Raw genomic sequence first — 19180 nt, 5'->3', positions numbered from 1 at the left:
AGAAACTATTTGAGCGAGTTTAACCAAATTTAGTGCCTTATATGACCCAGAGCTCACCTACTTCCCACAATTTTAAATTCAGACTGATTCATTCATTTCACAGCTTATTATTCGAGAGTCAATGAGGTCGTTGAAATAAAACTTTGGGAAAGTAATGCCTTAAGGTATTTCAACTCTCGTCTAAAAATTTTCGAAATCGGACCTTAAATTTTCAAAGCCCCATATACCGCATATGTGGACCCCTAGTGATTATAATTGACATTTTACCGAAAATATTGATCAATCTGTGAGGTCTAGTTTGGAAATCAGAAGAGAATATTTATTGGAGTTTAAAATGAGGGGTGCTACCGGTTTCCGGTTAAGAGGTTAAGACTTCGAAAACTTAGTGCTTTATCCAGATATTATGACTATCGAAATCGAGCTTCTACTAAAATCCTACAAAAGGTTTATAAGTATTAAAGTTGTGTTTGTGTTACTGTAACGTTTACATAATCTCCGTTAAGATGGTAAGAATTAGATATGTTGTAATCGAGGTCAGCCAAAGGTAGACCCAGCAAACGAGCTGTTTCAACGGGGTCGGATTAAAGGGTGAAGGATGTCAGATGTAAGGCTAGCTGCTCATACAAAGAGGTGGTTAGTGTCATACGGGGGAACTCGTTGCGCGCTGGATATATGTTTGATATGTCAGAGTCGATTCTGGATAAGTAGGAGTTTAACCAGCTAGAGTATCTAAAACAAGGCGGCGCGATTCTCGTGGCAGCTCGAGCTCTTCGTCTGCAATGGGTGGTGGTTTGACTCCAAGTACGCCATTGACTGAGAGGAGGTCGGAGTCGGGGGTCAGTGCATGTGTACGTTTAGTGAACTGTCTTTAAAAAAGAGACCATAATTGTTTAATTAAAAAATGCGAATATTTTGTTCGAATATACGAAGGGGGTAAGGGGTCAACTTATAGCGGTTTGAGACAATCACTTACAAGTATAAAACCATATCCCAGAAGAGATTTATAGATATGAATGTTGTGTATGTCTAATGAACTTTTTTACGATCTCAACTTTTTGGAAATTGAGAACATTATTTCGAATATCCCATTTTGACCCTATATACATAGTCATACTAATCTGGACCGAAAAATGTTATACATTCTTGAAGTAAGCAGAAAGCTTCTTTATATGTAATATTCACAAACATTTCATATTTGGAGACTAAATTCCAAAAATGCAGTCGTTACTTTCTTGCTTATGACCCAATCTCTCGCACAAATTGGTTGGATCCAATGCACAGAAAACTAAAGTCGATTTTGTAGTACAATCTATTCATATAAAATAAACGGATTCCATAAAGTGCATTTAAATTGCAAAAAATTCAAAACTGTAATAGTGCAGCGTTCTAAATTTCAAAGTGGCTGCTGTTGGTGGGAAACCCATTATTATAAAATAAAAAGCATTTTAGCTAAATTACGCATCAAATTTCCCGTGTGCATGTTAACACGTTTGCCGTTGCAGGACGCCGCCGCTGCAACCTTCAGCGGCGCACGAGTACGACGCCTCCTCACTCATCCCCTGCACAAGTTGAGCGCATTTTTTCCACTATCTGTGTTAGCCTGCAATCCATTCACCAGATGTTGAACTACAGAACTTTTTTGTTTTTGTTGTTTTTTTTTCTTTTTTTTGCTTTTTTCCCTTTTTGTTTAGTTAAAACACGTTTCTCTGGTTTCTATTAATGACATTTAGCAATTCGCTGCCAGCAACCTAACTATGTAAACCACCCCGCTACCGTAACTACCCCACTAACCGGGCGCACCTACCCCTAATAAGCGCCACTTACAAATGTATATGTATGTGTGTGTGCGTGTGTTTCTATGCTCCGGCGTCTTTGTTCTCATTTCGCTTTTGTATTTGTGCGCGTTATCCTTCGTGTTCTAGTTTCTCGCAGATTTGTATTTCCAACGTCATCATCATCATCAAGCTAACGCACATACTATACATATAACCGCACATACATGCGCACGTACGTGCATACGCGTCGAATATTTGTAATATAGTAATAATAATGGAAATGCTCCTCATCCATACAACATCGTTGCTGGCATATCATAGCCATTGGCATTTTTCTTTTCCATAGTATATTTTATTGATTTATTTTTATGCCTGGAGTTCAGTTGCTGGGTACTCAATTCCTGCATACACGCACACACTCGCGCTCGCTCAGCCCACCGTAACATGCCACTTTTTCCGCTTCCGCTTTTCCGCCACATTTTCCCCGTTTCGATTTTCCTTTGCTGCTGCATTATTTTATTACAAGCAAACGCGTTCACACAAATACGCATGCACACATACATTCATAAATACGAATGTATATACGTACATCCATAAAAGCATAAATGAAAAATATTTTGTTCGTGTTCTATTTTGATCTCATACTTCATTCATCCATTCTTTCAACCTTGCCTTTTTCTGTTTCTATTTCTGTTCGTATCGAATTCGTGCTTGTTTTTTTCTTGTTCGGCGAGAAGTTGAAATAAAATGTCACCAAAGTATAGAACAGACACGCGCCAAGTATTATGGCGAAAGCGAAAAATCATTTTTAGTTTCAAGTGTTGACCGTAACCACGTGGTTGGTAGTTAGAGAGGTGTATGGTATATACTATATGCTCATAGTTAGGGTAGTTGAGGGGTAGCCCTTTGCTATGAGGAAGCGTTTAATTGATTTCTTCCGGATTTCATTGAATTTTTAAGCCAGATCTTATCAACATCTCTTAAATGTTTTGTTCGATATTGGCCCTAAATGTTTGAGATGATAATAAATTGTACGTAAGCGATACATAATTAATGACATACCGACAAAAACCCCACAGGATCATTATTATCTCTGAAGCCTTGGTCAATATCATTTTTATACAATTAAAGAACTTAAGGGATTGTATGCACTTGTGAATGTCGGACACAACTAACTTCCGACAAGCACTGACCGCCATTAACTGAGACTCCCTCTCAGTGAATGGCGTACTTGGAGTCAAACCACTACCCATTGCAGACGATGAACTCGAGTTGTCGCGAGAAACGAGAGTGACTCTTGCGCAGCTTCGTTCTGGATACTGTAGCATATTAAACTCCTACTCATTCAGAATAGAACCTGATTATCTCACATATGTCCAGTGTGCAATGAGTCCCCGCATGACATTGGCCTACTCTTTGCATGCCCTGCTAACTCTACTCATCTGACACCCTTCTCCCTTCGATCCGACCCTGTGGAAACAGCACATTTTCTAGGCCTACCATTGGATGACGTCGACGACAACTTATCTAATTCCTAATCCTTACCATTCTAACGGGTATTAGGTACCTGTTACAACAACAACAACAACCAAAAGGCCTAAACTGCGTCCAAGAGGCCACTCGTGGAGGCTCACATACCGACTAGGGAAAGGAGCGTTGGGGAAGTCGTTGGAGAAGAGGCGCAGTGAGCTTTTTCACGGATAGATCAAAGCTAAGAGAGAAAGTTTTCTTTAAGAAACTCTTCGTCAATCTTGGACTTAGGCTACCGAACCACTGTAATGGTTTTCATACAAAAGTGGCTGGGAGGTGAGCATTCACTCCAACAGCAGAGCGGCAATACTAGCGTTGATCTGGATTAGAGGAGAACGCAAGAGATTTGCTGAATCTTGTACTTTCCCTGAGCAATTTTCATCTTAGCGCAACCGTGGACACTGTCCCACAGGCATTCGTGCGGTAAGGCTAAAAATCTTGCCGAACACTAGTTGACAAAGTTGTAAGAAGAAGAGTGGAGTGAAAACATATAGGCATTTTCTCCTCCGCTGTCTTTGCAAGGCTGAGACTGAAACACCCCGGTAAACTTACCTTCGGCGAACCAGAAAACAAAGCCGAAATTGATATTAGCCATCTCAACAAATTTCTGATAGGTTCAAATCGCTTTGTCGATCTGTAAAGATTTTATGAACGGACCGGCATTCTAAGTTGTCCAAGTAAGATCCCTCCTAGGATCAGCCTCCTAACGTAACCTAACCTAACAGATTGAGCTTAGAGGAGTCAGCGCACTTTTTAAAACGCCTTAACTTTTCTTCGTCCTCTTCGAAGGTATTTTACATATATTATATGGAAGATTTTAATTGTAATCCTTAATATGACTGACACTGACAGGTCAATCTCTTAATTAGCTTTGACAGCTATCGACGGTCTTCATTCGGTAAGAAAGCTCTAGGAAATGAATTGAGCTCAGTGCATTTACTATCTACATATTTCTCGATTACCTGAATTGTGATAAAATGAAATAAACTCATAATTTTAAAGACCTTTTGATTTTATATTTGTAGCGATGTAACATTTTTCCCCAACCCATACCACTTAAAATATACAAGCCTAACCTACAACCACCGAATATTTATTCGAAATGAAAAAAGAAATGGAGTATATTCTGTCGGAACAATTTATCATGTTTATATAAAGTCTTAACATCACTTCCGTTCATTCGAAGACACTGACGCCCATGCATTGCTACTCTTACTGCGAATTTCTGTTTCTCTTATCTGTTGCTGTTCAGATAACTTTTTACCTTTACTTTTCGACTTCAGCGTCATGTTTACCCTATTTACTTGTGATGGTGAAAAGTGAGCTTAATTGAAAATTGTACTTTTGTGTTTCACGTCAACCGCAGCTAAAAGCAACGAAACAGCCGAAACACGCCCCTCGAGAACGGAGAACGGAGAACGGAGGGTTCGGATTGTGCAAATATAAAATAAACGATTGTAAATATGTATTAATGTAGGTGTGTTTGTGTGTATGAAAGAGTATATTATTATATACTTTTGAAGTCAATTCTTTTAAATATTCATAAAACATAACAATGGTGTTCCACAATATGGGTGAGTTAAAAAAAATCCAAGTGGCTTCATTTCTAGAGAGGGGAAAAATTTTAGAGAAAAGTAAATTTTTAGCAAAATGCGGAATATAAATCATTGTTGGTTGGAATTTATTATTAGACATTGATATGCAGTAGTATCGGTACATATTGTAGACAAGGTTATGTTATCAACCTTCAAACCGTACTAAGCTGACATCTGAAATCCTCATACCAAAATTCAGAATCAGTATATGGTCTTCTTAATCAAGCTAAACTAAACTTGTATTAGAACTCTGATGGACTAAAGTTCAAGTTGAGAATTCAGAAATTTAAGATATCATCCTCTTAATCAACCTATGCTGGTATCTGTGTTCCGCCTGACAAAAAATCAGGTTCAACAAATCTGGACATGGACCTCTTTATGGAGATAAACTAGTATCTGAACAACACACGAAAAGTAAGGGTTCAGTATATGGTCGTCTCAATCAAGCTAAGCTGATATCGGTGCTCTATTTTGAAATAAACTCAGTACTTGAACTTCTTAACCAAACTAAGCTGGTATTTAAGCTCCACTTGACAAAAACCAGGTTCAGAATTTGCTTTAAGAATCATCAAACTAACTTGATATCTAAGCGCTGCTTGACAAAAATTCGGTTTTAGAATGCAGAAATTCTTAATCAAGCTAAGCTGGTACCAAAGCTCAGCTTGACTAAAATTCATGTTCAGATTTCACCTATTCAGAACTTAGACCTGCTCATTAAAGCTCTTGAGCCGTTAATTTTTATCTCCAAAGAGAGAGAGGAGTAGGCCTAGGAAAGTGCCAGAATTTCGCTTTGCCTATCATAACATTTCGTACTAAGGTAACCCTAAACTTGCACATCTTTTAACCTATCTGGTACAAGGTAAAATCACGCTTGTCAAGAATTTTTGCTTTAAACTGAGGAAAAAAGACTTAAAAAATGTCATAAAAGGATCATAAAAATGTCATAAAAGGATCATGTGGAAGTATATAATACAATGTACAAAGATATTGTAGAATATGTTATTTATAGGTTTCGAGTTTTATAACCTCTAGTAGTTTACTGAACTGGCAGAAAATCTCTAAGTTTACACTGGGTAAGCCATGAGTCTTGGAGGGAGCCCAGTAGAGGTACTTTTTTCAATAGTCTTTTTTGACAGATCACTACATTTGTTCAGCATTGTTTGGCATTTCATCATTAAAAGACTTACGTCTGAACAATCTTTACTAATCGTTCAACTTTATTAAGAAAATCAACGGTCTGTACAGAGTGTGTATCGCGCGCTTCGCTCAGCTTATGGTCAACATAATCGCCCTACTGAGCATACTCTTCGCAACACCATCACCCATCTTGAGACCCAGCATTTATTATTGGATGATATTCGACTGAATAGATCACATCCAGCACGCAATGAAGAAAATATAGCAGCCGTAACTGAGAGTACACAAAGACCATAGAGACTCGATTTGTCGCCGTTAGCAGCAACTCGGACTAACGTGTGGAACGACTTAGCGCGTTTTACGTCGAAATCTTACATTGAAAGCGTACAAAATACAGTTTGTGCAAATACTGAAGTCAATCGACCTTCCAAAGCGACATCTCTTCGCTCTATGGACACTTGAAAAGTTGGAAGAAGATTCTATGTTTTGAAACCAAATTTTGTTCAGCCGTTGAGGCCCATTTCTGAGTCAATTGGTATGTAAACAAGCAAAGTTGCTGCATTTGATACGAAGAGGAACCTGAAGAGATTCAAGAGTTGTAATTTCATTCAGAAAAAAACGGTTTGGTGCGGTTTGTGGGCCGGCGGAATCGTCCATATTTCTTCACAAATCTTGACGGTGAGAACGTAACCGTCAACGACGACCGTTATCGCGCCATGATAACCGACTATTTGATGCCTGAATTTGAGGCATGTGGTCTCGGCATCAATCAATGGATTTATTGAGAAAAAACCTAAGTAAGTTGTTCACGTTATGGGCCGATCGATTGGCCACCAAGATCGTGTGATATCACACCGTTAGACTTTTTCCTGTGGGTATGTGTTAAGTCTAAAATCTATGCGGACAATTCCGCTTCGAGTCAGGCCTTCTAGCGTGCCATTCGCCAGTTACGAGTCGAAATGCTCGAACGAGTCATCGAAATTTGGACTCAACCGATGGACCATCTGAGGAGTCGCTAAGCCAATGTTTGAAAGTGATAATCTTCAAAAAATAAATGCCAAAGCATGTTCTTTCAAATGATAATAAACATTCTCTATTAAATTTGAAGTTGTTGTGTTTTTTCTTTAAAAAAAAAATAGGGAACCCTTTATATATCTCAAAACTCTACTTCTACGCGTAGAAATTATTGTGAAATATCTACTGTTGCACGTAGATATATTTTTTGGTCTACAATGAGCATTACGGAGGGTTAATTAAGGCACACGAAGAATACTACCTACTACCCGTTTATACTAGCTCTGCGCGCCGCTTTGGACAACACACTTTGTAAACTTCTATGACTTCATTAGCACCTGACAACACTACAGAATATACAATAACAAATATTGTGCTATATAGCAACGTAAGCGATTTTGCATACGAATATGGATATGCCGCCAAAATGAACATGCAGAGAATTATCGGAGAATACGAGCAGATGAGAACCACACAAAAACAAGAAAGAAGAATGCGATGGTGACCGATCACGCTGCAACAAACAAGCAAGGCGCTGCGGCAAAATGCTTACAGTGCGAAAGCGTAAAAGAAGAGGAGAAGGTAAGGGAAATACCTAAAGCACACGCACACAGAGATGTATGAAAACCGGCCGGTTGTGGCTGTTGTTTTATGACGAGCTGTACATATATCTACAAATGTGTGGAATGCTGATAACAAGCATGTGGGGAGAATATCCAAATCAAAGCGTAATGTCGAAGAATGATAAGATAAACGAGTGCTGATGATGGAAGCGGCCAACAAAGAATTCAACTTCGTCTTCCACTTGGGTAGGCAAACACAGCAAAGTGATTTTTCCAACATTTTTTGCTTTTATACTTATGTGTCAAATTGAATATACATATGTATATGTATTTACACAGGCAAGTGCAAGCAGATGGATTAAAAAATATATAATAACCTTGCATTTTTTGCACTCAACTCAGAAAGTCATAAAGACGTTTGATTGTATAGAGAATAATATTTGACGGAGATAATACACAAAATTCATAGAAGGAAAGAATTTATAAACAATAAATATTTATGAAATCTGTGACATTTTAGATTCTCTGGCATTCGAGTATCTTTCCAGTTTAAGTACTTGCAGATTTTTGCATACGAAATCAAATTTTTAGACTAAATAATCTCAAGCTACTCGTTATATGAAAACAACATATACCTATACCATATATAAGAACACATATGTACATATGTATGTACATATGTATAGTAAACGGGTGGCAATAGAACACACGCTAAAGTGACGAATTGTGTGCCCAAGCAGTAGCACAAACTCGACACACCGAATTCTGTAAAGTTGATAAAGGATTAGGCCAGTCAAGAGCTCTAAAAAAGACCTAATTTTGATGATTTATTCTGGAAGTAAAGAAATCGGAATTAAATTGCTTTTCTTAAGGTTTTTTATAATATTTGAGGGCAAAAATTTTTTTTTTTTAATTTTTGTTTTGATACAAAATGGCAGCTACTGGCCAATCTGCAGTAATTCACTTTTCAAAGAAGCGTCTGCGGGTGACAGTGATTCTACCAACTCGTGCTAACTGAAATACATAAGAAACGAAAGCTTAGTTAATCTAATAAATTAGTACGTTTTTCATAACTTGACGAAAGAAGTAGAAAAGCTTATTTTACTCTTCTTTCAATAATTTTAAGGGGTTTACGGGTTTCAAAAAATCGAATTTTTTTATTGTCTTATTAAATTCTACAACACTTCTAGAATAGTGTCCTAAATCTTCAAGTTGATCCGCATAATATTTTTGGAGATACAGCCTTGAGGACTTGCGCGCTCGAGGCTAGCTAGGCTAAGTGCGACGTTTTTAAAAGCGTTTTTCTCGGAACTGTGTTTTTGAAGTCGATTGGCAAGATTTCTCGAGAACTATTCAATTGCTCTTCATGAAATTTTACACAGGTCTTTGATATACAATCCTTAAAGGCTTGGACGAAGGTCCTCACTCAACTATTTGAAAATCTCGCGTTATTTTCATTTTTTTTTGTAAAAATGTCTGCCTAAAATCCATTTTCAGTTTTTTTCCTTCCTCCAAGTACTAAGTTGAGGTTTTATCTAAAACACGTATTTTTCACTTTAGATGATCGTGCAAAGAGTTATTCTGCCAACGCGGGAGCATCTTTTTTCCGACAGGTCACCGGAAATGGCATCGAAGTGGTGAAGCTTAAAATATTTTTTCCAAAAATTTCAGAATTTCTTTGTTAATAGTATATGTTTATAACAATTAAAAGTTCTAATAAAATATTTTATTTTTTATATGAGAAAAAAATTTTGAAAAATGGATATTTAGCGGAGGAAACCCATGTAACTACTTAAAATGCTGCAAATTAGCTGAAGCTTGCAAAAAATGGCATTCAAAAATTACTTGGTAATTTCATCTTACCCTTAGGGATTATATTAACTTGCAAGTCAGAAAAATCACATTTTCTTTGGGATTCTTTTTTGTTGAAAAGGCATTTTGTTTCATAAATCAATATAAAAAAAAGAATGAACATTTACGAAATTATATGGATTTTGATAAACGGCATTTTATTTTGAAAAATTTAGGATTCTCTTGAACCCGTAGCCGGCCTTCAGGAGGCTCTCCGAAAAAAGGTGTCAGGTGGTCGCAAGATTTTTCTGCAAAAAATTATTTCAAACCGACACCAAAAAATTATTATTACAATAGGTGAATTCAGTTAATGAGAGAAAGAATAGTCGAAATTCAAACTGTTAACAAAATGCCGGCTTCATTGTGAAAAAAATTTCACTTTAGATTGATAGAAGTGAAAAAAGTAGAAATTATTAACAAAAATCTTACTTCTTTGACTTATACTTGGCAAATAACTATATCTAAAAGATCACTTGAAATTTTCAAATCAATCGATCTAAAAGTTTCAGAGAAATTTCTGCACCGACTTCAAAAACAGCGCCTCGGGGAAAAAAATTCTTACAAATGTGCAAATATCCCCAAAAATATTTACCGGATCAACTTAACTTCTTCGAAAAATATTCTTAAATTCATGTACTTTCAACATATAGGCAAACAAAGTTCACAATGAGATATAGCGCTTTAAGTACCTTGGTTATCCGAGAATATAGACAGCCCCTGTGAATTATAGACATAACTTTTTGCACACAACTGTCAACTTATTTATTCATTAAAAAATTCTTTAAATGAATATTTATGGAAAAACCCCTCCAATTCGATAAAACTATTTCAATTCCATTTGGTAAATAAAACATTTTCAGTGTGGTGAAACTCATCCAGCAAAAATTTAATCAAATTTGACATTCTTCCCGCACTCGCTTACAAAAGAACGCGCTTTCCGCTAAGCACTTATAAAAAATTACAAAAATGGAGAAATATTTTCCTAACTGATTTCGTGGAAATTGTAAATTGAAGTCGTGACCACAACAGCTTGGGTGAAGTGTTTAAATTAGTACGAAAGAATGTTTTAAAACTATTTCATTTTAATGCTCGCTTGTCGATAAGAAATTCCCCACTTTAAAAAGACATTTTGACATGAAAACCGCCTATGATTTTTAAATGCCATTAAGAAACAACATTGTGGACTTGAGGTATACAAGTACAGAGGCTCTAACTTGACTATTAAAGACATAAAATCTCAGTTAGGCGTACTTAGCTGCCCTTGACAACATAATTAAGGGCAGTTGTACCAACATAGGAAAAAAATTAACCTGTCTTCCATATAATAACGGGAGATGTGAGGGGATAATTAAGAATACTTTCTTGACAGAGTGTATAAGTGGCATCGATTTTGACATTTCTCAACACACGGTCAAATACGAGTATACCAAAGAGTCAAGATTCACTCAGCATATACGAAGTAGACGTACGCCATTAACACATTATTACATTCCGGTAGTGCTACAGAAAACATTTAAGAAGTTTTTCCTTTGACTTTGTAAATGAATTAAAAAATAATAATTACACTTTTGGAGGAAACAAAGCTTCAACTTGAAAATACCTGAATCGCACAAGCAACTCGTATAAATCAAAAAAGCTAGAACAATCAAATATAAATAAAATAGAAAGGACATATACGACTTTAACAGATATCCATGAAATAAATTCAATCATGTTGTTGCTTTCACATTAACTTCAAGCAAGCATTGCAGGTATCAGGCAAAAGAAGTAGAGACTTGCCGAATTGAATACCGCAAGTATATGATTTTCATAGCTGGTTACAGCTTCCATAATCCCGTACTAAAGGGTGATCCAAGTAGAGGTACTTTTAATCTTTCAATAGCCTTTTCTTGACTGATCGCGCGTGAGTCGTGTCAAGCTGTCATGTTATTTTTGTTCAGTATTGTTTGGCATTTCATCATGGAAAGATTTACACCTGAACAACTTTTACACATCGTTCAACTTTATCACGAAAATTCACGTTCAGTAAAGAATGTGTTAGGCGCTTCGCTCAACTTATGGTCAACATAATCGGCCTACTGTGCATATTATTCGCAACAGCATCACCCACCTTGAGACCCAGCATTCATTATTGGATAATATTCGACCGAATAGACCACGTCCGTAGCTGAGAGTGTACACGAAGACTATGGAGAGTCGATACGGCGAAGTCCGCAGCAACTCGGACTGACGTATGGAACGGCTTGGCGAATTTTACGTCGAGATCTTAAATTGAAAGCTTACAAAATACAGCTTGTGCAAGAACTGAAGCCGCTCGACCTTCCCAAGCGACATTGAAAAGATCTAAGGAAAACAGACGTTTTCGAGCCAATTTTTGTTCAGCGATGAGACCTATTTCTGGCTCAATGGGTATGTGAAAACAAGCAAAATTGCCGCATTTGGGACGACGAGCTGCAATTTCATTCAGAAAAAACAATGGTTTGATGTAGTTTGTGTGGGATCGTGTGATATCACACCATTAGACTTTTCTCTGTGGGGATATGTTAAGCTTCGATTCAGGCTTTGGAACAAAACAAAGCGGGTGTAATTCGCCAGTTACCAGTCGAAACGCTCGAAGGAGTCATCGAAAATTGGACCCATCGGAAGGATCATCTGAAACATAGCCGCGGCCAACATTTGAAAAACATAATAAATGCCAAAAAATGTGTTTTTTCTTAAAAAAAAGTAGAGAAGCTCGAAATGAATCACCCTTAACAAATGATCAGCATGACGAGCTGAGTTGATATAGAGATATTCGAGCGGGTTGATTTACTAGGAGCCAAAAAAAAACGAAAAATCGCATATGTGAGAGACCATTGGTCTGAGACCGGTGTCCAGACCGCGATTTTTTAGGGATCTTAAAAATTTGTATGTCAGCTTTTGAGATATCCGTCCTTTTCTACCAAAGAGGCAGCTCATTTATCGGAACCACCAATATGGGATCACCAGAGCATATAGCTGTCATACTGAACGATCGAAATCAAGTGCTTTTATAAGAAACTTTTTTATTTGGCGAGATATCTGCTTTAAACTTAACATAGATTATTACCTAAGGCAATGGTGTAATCTTCGGAGAAATTGTTATAATCGGAGCACTATTGTATAAAGCTATCATACAAACTGAACGATCGGAATCAAGTGCATATATGATTTTTGTTATATTTGAAGGGTATTCTTACTTTAAAGCCACCGAAGTTAACGTTTTTACTTGTTTTACTTCGAAATACTATTTTAAAATTATAAATTACAGCATATTTTTCCCCTTCAAGTTTTTGCATATTTATTCCATCGAATTGTTTTTCATTTATATTTGGAACTTATGTATATTGCAAATTTTTGCGTTCAGTTATAGGCTAATGTGCAAACTGATATAAAAGTAGAAATTCTATAAATGTCAAACAATCCAGAACACTGCTGAATATACATATGTATATGTATGTATCTTCATACATATCGATTATATATTTGCTGTATGAAATGCTCACGTGCTTTTAAAACCATATACATATGTAAATGCGCCAATTTTATGGTAATTAGGGAAATATTCAGAGAATGTAATATTTTTTCAATTATTCTGCGGAAAATGAATTATTATTGAGTATTGTAATTTTTCTGTGTTTATTAATTATAGCAGTACAAATTTGCAGAGAAATCTGACTGCGCTTAAGTTTTTTGACAACTTTACAAGGCTGAGCGCAAAATACTTGCAAAATGCAAAAGGCTCGAATGCCAGTTCTTATGTTTATAAATAAGTTAGTATTTATACCAAAGTGTAGAAAACTGTTAAACGTTTTGAGCTCTTTTCCTTGGTAAAGAATTTACACTTAAATGCAGCAACAAAATTATTGAGTTAAAATCAATGGCAGAGAGTTGGAAGCCGCATAAAAATGCTATAACTGTTAACTCATTTTGTTTATGCCAGTCTATTGCAATTATACCAGTTTGTTCGACACGCCACTATTTAAAATTTGGCAAATCCAAAACAAGCATCCGCGCAAACATTTAGTTTGATGTAAAAAAGTAAACATTTTTAAACGCCCTTCATATTAGTATAATATATAGTATGTACATATATATTTATATTTTTTATTTGAGCAAGTAGGTATGCGCTTGAGAACATTAAAATATGCAAGTGCATTTCAACCACATTTTCTATTCGCACTCAATACATGTGAAATATACATATGTTCATACATCTGTATATAACTGGTTCCCTCAGGTTGTGCAAGTACTTGTTTGTCTGGCTGCCTCTGGAATTTCGTTGTTAAACTTGTTTGTCGATCGAGTTTTTCAGTTTAATTGAAAGTGAAACTGGCATATGCACAAGTACATCCCTTTTGGCTGCGTAAATATCCAGGCAAATGTAAATACACACATCCATACTTATGATAAAACAAATAATGCATTTTTGGCTCGAACGAATGGCAAATGGCAAAAGTACACTTGTCCACAAAAACTAGTTTAGCAGCAGGACGCGTCGCGTACATTTATCATATATTTTAGTTTCAGTCACTATAGAGTATAATTGACATTTCTGTTTAACTAAATGCGGTTTCAAATAGTGAACGGTTATAAAATATATATTTTACACTTATAATTTGCAGATGCCTTATTTATTAAAATGGTAGTGTGGTGAATCGAACAAACAATATGCTTAAGGGGTTATATACACTTGTGGATTTCAAAAAAATTATTTTACTTTGCATTTACAATATTTATAATATGCTCTACGGACTACTCCAACAAAAGCACTTACGGCCATTTTAGACAACGCAGCCGTGGACATTGCCGGCAGATGTATTGCTGCAAAGTATGCTCTAAGTCTCAGGAAGGCTGGGGATCGGTGCTTTTTGAGCGCAGAATCTTTTTGTTCAATTAAAAAAACTAGAAAGTCAAAAATTTTTCTCCACTAAAAACCAAAAATTGGAAAAAGACAAAAAAAAATCAAAAAAACCGTCGAAAAATCATGACCAAAATTTGCATTATTTTATGTTTTTTTGAAAAATGTCTGCCGAAAAATACCACTTCGTTCAATACCAAGTTTACTTAAGTATTAAAAACACAATTTTTTTTTTACTTGTGACGATACTGTAAGAAGTCCTGCGGTCAATACGTAGACATCTTTTTTCCGAGAGACTGTTGGAATTCACGTCGAAATGACGGAGTTTTGAATATTTTCCTTTTGAATTTTCACAAAATCTTTTTAAAATATGTATATTTCGAATATAATACAAAGTTTTTATAAAACAAAAAAAAATCTTTGTAAAATATGTATATTTGGAGCATAATGAAAAGTTTTAATAAAACTAAAGGTTGAATAAAATATTCCTTTTTTTTATAAGAGAACAAATTATTTAATACAACAAATGCTTTTTTTGCTCGAGGAAACCCATTTAACTCCTTAATTTAAGTAGAGGTATCAAAAGAGAAGAAATGGAAGAAGATTTTCAATCGGACGCTATGTTGTATTTAAGAAAATATATAGAAGTTGTCTTCGGCTTCCCAAATTCCATTATGAGTCCTAATAATTGCACGATCTTAGAGAAAAATGTGTTTTACCGGGCTTGAACTTTTTACGAAGGAACAGAAAAACTTCTTCTTCTTCTGTATTGGCGTAGACACCGCTTACGCAGTCAAACGCGAGATTAAATATAGCGAGAATATTCTAAGCATTACATATTTCAGAGACGTAAGAACGGCAATTTCGAACGAAGAAAAGATGGGTAAATTATCTCAGTGCTACTCTGAGAGACTGTATTTTGATTTCAAAAAATAAGCAAGAAGTAAGTACATTTCTGCCAGCTGATATTTTCGTCGAAATAAAATATATTTTTCATTTTCAACTAAAGAACTGCCAGTAGCCCTTTAATAGCTACTAAACTAATAATTGGGGTACTCACAATCCGTCGTAAAGCAACATAAACTCGTAAAATTATAAATTTTTACAATTGTTTCAAAAAATTGTTGTTGGATTTCGTACAAAATTGAGTTTACACATTTACAATTCTCAATGCTATGTTTTTGAATCGTTATAACTTATAACTTTATGAGACTTGTGAAAACCCTAAATATAATAATATTATTAGAAATTATTACTTAATTGGAAAAAAGAAAATTTGTTCAGCTTTTTGATTGTTTTTAATAGTATAGTACATGTTCTTTTCAATTATTATACCCTAACCAAGGGATATTAAGTTTTTCAAAATATTTCCAATGACCAAAAGTAAACGTTGAAGACTCTATAAAGTATATCGTCACCTAAAATGCAAAATAACGTAACACCACTTTTCTTAAGCTTGCAGGCGAAGGAGAAACGATAATTATATCTAGTCTATTCTATTAAGAAACCACTCATATTGAAATTTAAGTTTTGGTTATAAAGGTTATATGTATATTGGTTATATCTGACAGCGGAAGCTGAAAACTTTACGATACTGTATATATAATATATTGTAGTGAATCGTAAGCAATAAAAACTCAGTTTCGATTTTTTGGAGATGATATGTTATTTTGCATTTTAAGCCAGTTAAGTCAATTTAGCCATGTCCCTCTCTCTGTATATAAGCGAACAAGCCCCTCAGTTTTTGATATAACGATCTGATATTGTGCTCACTGCCTTTTCTTTCCAAGAAGGTACACATTTGTCAGAAACATCGATATCGGACCACTGCAGCATATGACTGCCATACAAACTGAACGATCAAAAGCAAGTACTGGTATGGACATTTTTTTATATGACAAGATATATGTATTCATGAAATCTGGGATAGGTTATGGTCCAAGTCAGCGATATAATATGTGAATATTTTGATCAGTTTGGACCACTATAGCTTATAACTGCCATACAAACTGAACGATCAGTAAGAAATTTTTATAAGTAACTTTTTTAGTTGAAGAGGTATCTTCAAGAAATTTGACAGCGATTATTATACAAGACATCGCTACAATTTTTGAACATATTCTTTACATCAAACCACCAAAGCTTATAGCTGTCATACAAACTAACCGCTCAAAATTAAGCTCTTCTAAGGAACATTTTGTATTTGTGAAGTGTATTATAGCTTCGATGCAGCCGAAGATGAGGTATTTTCTTCTCGTTGGTTAAAAATAAAATCTAGTTCGTTGCTTAAGTCTTTTGTGATCTGCGATCGCTTTTAGAACAACAAAGATCTTCCAATCAACTAGTAATATACGTTTAGTTACATTCTTCAATATTATTCTTCTATATTAAACATAACGGAACGGATTTTTATCCGATCAAAGACTGTCAACTCGGCAGAATTCGGCCACCACAAAAACACATAATCTTTAAAAAAAAATAAAAATAATTTAGGAAACATAAGTGAGACGTGGTTCAAATAATTATTAGCTGTTCTTTGCTAAATTTTTCACAATTTTCACGTAAGTTTTTTCAGAAATCACTGATTTCTTATACAGAAGCGAAAAAAACAGCATAGACTTACCAAATGTAAAACAGTGTTGACGACCTCCCGATTGGTCACCTGACCAACCTCGATCAGGCCGATGAGTACGGCGAACTTCAAATTGTCGGCGGTGGTCATCCTGACGATCTCGTCTGGCCGCTTAATATCACTAAACGGCGGACGTATTATGTCCGCCATTTTGCAAGTTTTATTATTTATTTAGTATTTAGAACAGTTTGATTTTGTTTACACGACACACACACGCACAATTTTTGTTTTAGTATTTTAAACACACAATTACGGATAATGCACAAATCCAAATATGTCGAATATTTGAATTATATGATTTTTATTGATTTCAAATTTTTAATTTTTGCTATTTTATTTTTTGTGACACACTAAATAATGAAATTGGAATTAGGTTACACTTTTCAATTTGATTTTATTTGGGGCACACATAATGCACAACATATGTTACATAGGTATTATTACGTAAATACATTTGAAATGCAAGGGGTATTGATAGCTGGATGGATGGATGCAAGGACGTACAACAGAGCTTTGATTTTGATAGACACTTTAGACGAAAATAGGTTTGAGGTGTTTTTTCGTGATTTTTTTTTTTTTGACCGAGCCTTACACAAGTTATGTAATATGTATGTATGTATGTAACACGCTTAAGCTGTCAGCGTTAGTTAATTACCCGTTGATTGATTCATTAAGTAATTTGTTATTAAGTGGAGAGAGAGCGTTTTTAGAACGCTTATGTTGGACTAATTTATTTGCAAACACTAATAACACATTTAAATGTTGCCATTAATTAATTGCGTTTACTATTACATAAAGTTGGTATTTAGTATTAATTATGCAGGTTGTTGTGCAAAGATATATCGATTCGTATATATTTTTGCAATTTTAAACTTTTATTTATATTTATTATATTAAGATTTAGTAATTTTATTTAATACTTGAATTTTTAGACACAAGCACATTGAATTTGTTTCAAGCAGCAAGCTATTTACTAGTTGGTTGCTTATGTAATGGGAGGGAATAACGGTAAGTACCTTTAATTTAAGTAGGTATGTATGTTTATGTAAAGAGTTTAAAATATTTTAAAGATATATATACAAGATTCTTTAATATATGTATGATTTAAATATTTATTGCTGCGTTTTCAAACACGTTTCGAAATTTTTAGGTTAGTTTAGGTTTTACTTTATATTAGCACAATATTTTAAACACTAAATTTGTAATTTTTCATTCAAAGCATTTCATGATGCGCACAAATTAAGTGATTATAAGGACAGCCGGTCAAAGACATATCACACAAGGTGCTGAAAAGAAAAATAAACAAATATGAAATTATTTGGGGACGCGTGACAGTTAAATGAACACTAAACAATAAAAATTTTTCAACGTACAGTTACGTATATTCGCAAAGTATTTTGGAATTAATTTGTGGATATTTTTTTATAAATTTTAAGTAGTCCCTTTTTAACTATTTAGTTTTTTTAATCTATTTTTAGTAATGTTTCTATTTTATTTATTTTTATAATTTTTTTTTTTTAAATTTATTTAGCAAAATTTTTTTTTTTTTCAATAAATTTGTTTTTAGTATTTTTTATTTCTTATTTTATAATTCTTTTTATTTATTTTTTTTTTTTCTTTATCTAGTTTTTTATAAATTTTTAGTAATATTTTTAATCCTTTATTTCTTTTTTTTTAATAAATTTGTTTTGATTATTTTTTATTTATTTCTATCTGTTTTAATACATTTTTGGTAATATTTCTTACTTATTTTCTTTTAGATTTCTTTCATATTTCATTATATTTATTTCTCTTTTAATAATTTTTTATTTAGTTTTAAATACGATTTTAGCAAAATTTTTATTTTTTCAATAAATTTTTTTTATTTATTATTTATTATTTATGTACTTATTTTTTAATATATTTTTATTTATTTATTTTATTAATATGTATTTTTTTATATTTATATTTTTGTTTACTTATTTTAATTTTTTTATAGTTATTATTAATATCATGAAAATTCTGAATTCTTAATTTTATATTTATATTCATTTTCATTTTCATTTATTTCACTTTTAGTATTTATTTATACTAATTATTTCTACAAATATGTATGTGTTTGCTTCCGGAATGAGAGCTCCAGCATATGGCTTCTATATTTCTTCAACGCATTTTTTTACACTTATGTAGATATATAAAGGTGTGTATTACAAATGTATTACTAA

General features: G+C 34.2%; 1 protein-coding gene across 6 annotated transcripts in view; it reads right to left on the bottom strand.

Annotated features, from left to right (window-relative positions):
• Positions 1 to 19180, bottom strand: part of LOC120774162 (neurobeachin) — a 713474-nt gene that overhangs the window by 690261 nt on the left and 4033 nt on the right. For all 6 annotated transcript variants that reach the window (XM_040103580.1, XM_040103581.1, XM_040103583.1 and 3 more), the window contains exon 2: positions 16968 to 18262. In XM_040103580.1, the coding sequence (XP_039959514.1) occupies positions 16968 to 17126 (159 nt within the window). In that variant the 5' untranslated portion in view covers positions 17127 to 18262. The remainder of the gene's footprint in view (positions 1 to 16967; positions 18263 to 19180) is intronic.

Source organism: Bactrocera tryoni, chromosome 4, assembly GCF_016617805.1.
Source record: "Bactrocera tryoni isolate S06 chromosome 4, CSIRO_BtryS06_freeze2, whole genome shotgun sequence".
In the NCBI taxonomy this organism is placed as follows: Eukaryota; Metazoa; Arthropoda; class Insecta; order Diptera; family Tephritidae; genus Bactrocera; species Bactrocera tryoni.
This window is presented reverse-complemented; position numbering and strand designations above follow the sequence as displayed.